The sequence below is a fragment of the Pistacia vera genome, unplaced genomic scaffold (assembly GCF_008641045.1).
Source record: "Pistacia vera cultivar Batoury unplaced genomic scaffold, PisVer_v2 Contig106, whole genome shotgun sequence".
NCBI classification, from domain to species: domain Eukaryota; kingdom Viridiplantae; phylum Streptophyta; class Magnoliopsida; order Sapindales; family Anacardiaceae; genus Pistacia; species Pistacia vera.
The window spans coordinates 899773-904868 of record NW_022195093.1 but is presented as its reverse complement, the minus strand read 5'-3'; the positions used below and the strand labels follow the sequence as shown (position 1 = coordinate 904868).

The following is a 5096-nucleotide window of genomic DNA, read 5'->3' as shown; positions in this document are numbered from 1 at the left end:
GGTAACAAAGTTTAGATATTTGTTAAAATCCAGGGAAATGGTTTAACTATGCATCTTTCTCACAGGTGACTTAGGAAAGAGGGAACAGGAGCAAATACTCTTAACCATGGCTAAGTTACAAAATGATTGAATTTGAGACTTGAATATCATATCAATTTCATAGAGACGAGGCGAACAGATTGCTCTCAAATAATTTAAAGTAACTAGTCAAATCAATGTATCCATTATGGCTGATCTACGATCTACAACCATCTCAAATGCTAGCCAAGCAGCCCGAACAGAACAAGAAATTTTTCCAGATTGCTGCCGCCAATCAAAGTTATCAACCCATAGATCTTATGTTCACAAAAATTCATACACAAAATTAATGATTCTTTAATATGAATGACGAAATAAGAATGGAGTGCTTGGATTGACATATCTCATCGGTATGAAAAACAGATGAAGAGCATTTTATTTTGAAAACATGATAGCAATCATTCAAAATTACTCAACACAAATCGTCTCAAGCAACTTCTTACTTGCTTCGCTCACTTCCAAATTCTCCATCTTCAAACGTCGACGCATCATAGGGCTTGTCCTCCCAGCAGCTGCATAAGTTCTTATCAATGATTCAAATACCTCCACCCCCAAGTCATCAACAGCCTTCTTCAAAACCTCCACAAAACCTTCTGCACCATCAACATCCTTATCATCTTCAAAATGCCCCATCAAAGTCCTAATAGTCTCAGAAGATGGGACCCACTTTCCACCATCCCCTCTACCAGTATCTATTGCTTTGGCTAAACAATCAACTGTCAATTTCATGTCTCCGTTCTTTAAATAATAATTCGAAAATATCTCCCAAGTTTTTGCATTAGGCTTCGCCCCTCTCCTACGGGCCCTCTTTCTGAGCTCTTCAGCCTTTTCAAGCAAACCCTCCTCAGCATAAGCTCCAATGAGAACATTTGCAACTCGGATATCATAAGTTGAGCAGCGAGATTCCCATTCCCTGAAACATTTCTCTGCACCCGGTAAATCTTTCAATTTAACTAACACCTGTATCATATTTAGGTAGGATATGTTTGCAGTTTTAGGAAAAGCCAGTCTCAGAGAACGCCATATTCGATAAACTTCAAGCAAGTTGCCCATACGACCATACAACGTAATTAAAAATTGGAAAGCAGAATGATCTCGACAAGCATTTCTCTTCTCCAATTCCTTAAGCACCTTTTCTGCCTTATCAAAATATCCAGCCTCAACATAAATTGCTGCTAAATTACTGTATGTTGTCCAATCTGAAGCAACTCGGCCATCCCTCTTCATCTCGTCAATGACTCTTTCAGCCCCGGAAATATCATTGGCAGCAGCCAGAGCCCTCATCCAGACATTGTATGTATAAGAATCTGGCATTACATTATTGGCTTTCATTTCTTGTATAATGGATGGTATCTTTTCTGGTTGGCCAATTTTCGTGTAAAGGGTCATGAGGCTGTTATAGGGCATGGAAGTTAAACCAATGTTGAGTTCCTTCATCTTTTCCATGAGAGCTTCTGCCTTTTCGGTCATCAATTCCTTGCAATAACAATTGAGAAGAGCACCATAAGTCAGATGGCTCTTCGATGTTTCAGGAAGATCAACAAAGTAATTCTCTGCAGCCTCAATGCCTCGACTTTTTGCAACTAGATCAAGATGAATAGCTTGATCACTGACTGTCTTGTTCATGCCCCTTTCAGCCATAGTTTCTGAGAGCTGTCAATCAAAACTTTTAGTTATGTGCAACTCAAAAAATAAATTAACACCAGCAAACACACGACCAAATGAGTTCATTAAACTAAGCAAATGCAGGCTTCTCAACTCCTAAAACAATAAGAAAAGGCTAGGTGATAATGTGGATGTTAATGCCAAGACAAGCAGCAACTATGTCAGACAAACTAAATGGCACGATTAAAATATGGAATGATGCAACACTACGGTTTCGCAAAAGTTGATGTTTTCTTAATTGCCAGTAAAAAAAAATAGAATGAAGATGGATGTCAAATGAACATCAATATCAGTATAATTCTACATGCTTAGTTTCTAGATAAAGTCTAAAAGCTGTCACTCCAAGCTCAATGCATAAACCAAACATAGCTGCTTTACAAAAACTGAATAAATTTCACAGTGATATTACAAGTGCCTTGGATTATTTTGCACAATAACACACATAACAACAAACTAATATCCGTAGCTAGTATTTTACAGACAATAAGAGATCAGAAGCACAATATAACAACCTTAGACCAATTCTATTAGTCAGTCCCTCTTTGTAATTGATGAAGTGGGTAATATAGAAATTAGTCCATTGGTGCATATCTTTTGCTCATTCACATTCTTCTGAACAAACTACTTCAGCTTTCTCTGATACATTAAACAACTCTATCAAGAGTTCCAAATTTTACAAATAAAAAATTTCATAGTTCAGTTACAAACAAATACTGAGACTATATAAAATTATTGATGCATTAAATTATAGCAGTTTGCACAGAATTTACCAACAGAGACTGAAATTATTAACATTTTCTCTAGTAATGAAGAGTGTTATGTTAAACAAAGAAAAAATTAAAAAGGAGAGAGACAGAAGAAACCTTGAGGGCAGGGTAATAGAGCTTGCGATCGCGAAGCTTCTTGATAGTATCACCGACTTCCCATTTGTAAACGCGTTTTGAGCTCTTAAGAAACTGGTTCAATTGCTGTCGAACGCTAACCTCAGAGCTGCCTTCTTTAAAGAGCCTTTTATAAAGCGCTTCTTCCAAGTACTTCTTTGACCTCTTTGTTACGTTCTTGGTCCGTCCATATTGTTGAAGCATCGCCATTATAGAACTACTTCCAATCTGGTTCGATCTCGATGTACCGAGTTAAAAGAATGTAAACTCTAGGGTGTGTTCTTCTATGCAGCTCTCAGTAGGGTTTTGGCTGGAAATGAAAGAGACAGTGCTGAGACTTGGGGCTTGGGGCTTGGGGCTTGGGCTGCTATTAGGTCGTGTATGAATAACGTTATGGGCCCTAACTGATACAAACGTAGCTATGCTTATGCCCCATAATCAAGCTAAAAAAGTTTTGTTATAGTTTGTGCTTTACTGGTGTACTATCAAGAAAATAAACTAATAAGGACTGCAATTAACTGAGCAAAGTAAAGAGGGTTAAAATGTGAGAAAATCTTATTAGCTTTTCTCAAGTTTTTGTTTGTGTAAAATTAGTGAATGAAGGGGGCTTTATATAGTGGTCTTTGTCGTTCATTCATCCAATCTTTCATTGTCAATACAAGAGATAGGTGGCTTCACATAGAGATGCATGATCCACTTGTCCTTGGCCAAGCCATTTGTCATTAGCTACAAATGTGACATAAGTGTGAAAAGCCACATAACCTATAACACTCCTACTTGGATTTCACCACTTCCAAATAATTGTATTTAACCTTATTAAAAAAAACTCAGTGGGACAAAAACATAAGTAAAGAAACACAATTCTATAATGAAATTTGTCAAGTGGTGTTGGACGTATTTAATACTGCCTCATTATAAACCTTATCAAGAAACCACAATGAGACAAAATTTAGTCGAGGGAAAAAGAGTACAGCGCACATATGTCTATACAATAGTCCCTTCCAAACTTATTTCTCCCTCATAATGGTAAAATTAACTTAGTTATATATTAAGTTGCCACATACCAATATTATACATTAACTTTTCAAATGTTGATGTTGGTAAGGTGTTAGTGAATAAGTCTGAAAGGTTACCACTAGAACGTATTTGTTTGACATCAATATCTCGATTCTGTTCGAGTTTGTGAGTGTAAAAGAACTTTGTTGAAATATACTTAGTTTTGTCTCCTTTAATATATCCTTCTCTAACTTGAGCAATACAAGTTGCATTGTCTTCATTTAAAATTGTAAAAGTATCTGAGGTACATAGTAACTTGCATGTATTCTTGATATGATGGATGAAAGATCTTAACCATATGTATTCTCGGTTGGCTTCATGAAACGCAAGAATCTTGGAGTGATTGGAAGAAGTAGCAACCAATGTTTGTTTCGTAGAGCGTCATGATATTATAGTGTCATTGTAAGTAAAAACATATCTTGTCTGTGAGTGGGTTTTGTGGGGATCAGAAAGGTATTCAACATCTATATAACCAACTAATTTTGGATCATTAAAAAATTTCTTTGGATAAAATAATCCCAAGTATTTTGTTCCACTAAGGTAACGAAAGATATGTCTAATCCTATTTCAATGTCGGCAAGCTGTTGTAGAGTTAATCTTGCCAACAAATAAAAATGCAAATGCTATGTCTGGTCTAGTACATTATGCCAAATATAATAATGCACCTATTGCTTTCAGATATAGTACTTCAGGACCAAGTATTTTTTTTGTCATCTTCTTGAGGATGAAATGGATCCTTCTTAGAATCAACCGACTGAACTACCATTAGGGTACTCAAGGGGTGAGCTTTATCCATATTAAAGTGCTTTAGTATCTTTTAATATGATTTGACTGATGGAGTGGTATTACATTTAAGCAATGCTCAATTCACAAGTCGAGACAATATTTTGTTTTCCCTAGATCCTTTATTCAACTTCTCTTTTTAAGTATTCAACAACTTTTGTAAGCTCTATAGGAGTTGCAATTAAGTTTATGTAATCGACATGTACTGCCACAATGGTAAAAAATTATTTTGACATTTTTATAAAAACACATGGGCATATAGGGTTATTGATGTATCATTACTTTATCAAATATTCACTGAGATGATTATACCACATTCGTCTTAATTGTTTCAACTCATATAACGATCTTAGCAATATTATTGAATACATGTTCCTTTGACTTGCTTTATTTGCTTCTGACATTTTGAATCCTTAAGAGATTTTCATATAGATACCAGTGTCTATTGTATCAAACAAATATGCAGTGACAACGTCCATCATATGCATATCTAGTCCTTTTGAGATTGATAAACTAATTAAGTATCTAAATGTGATCACATATAGGGGTGTCAAGCAAGCTGAGCAGCTCGCATGCTGAGTCGAGCCAAGTTTGAGCATTCCAATACTCGGCTCAAGTAGCTCGGGAGCATAC

At 35.9% G+C, this 5096-nt stretch overlaps 1 protein-coding gene across 1 annotated transcript; it reads right to left on the bottom strand.

Annotated features, from left to right (window-relative positions):
• On the bottom strand, positions 1–2945 carry LOC116130350 (pentatricopeptide repeat-containing protein At1g60770-like). The gene is made up of 2 exons (XM_031416102.1): positions 2607–2945; positions 1–1731 (listed from the first exon to the last, which is right to left on the bottom strand). The coding sequence occupies exons 1-2, from the start codon at positions 2832–2834 to the stop codon at positions 487–489; spliced, it is 1473 nt and encodes a 490-aa protein (XP_031271962.1). The 5' UTR covers positions 2835–2945; the 3' UTR covers positions 1–486.
• Positions 2946–5096: the final 2151 nt, after the last annotated feature.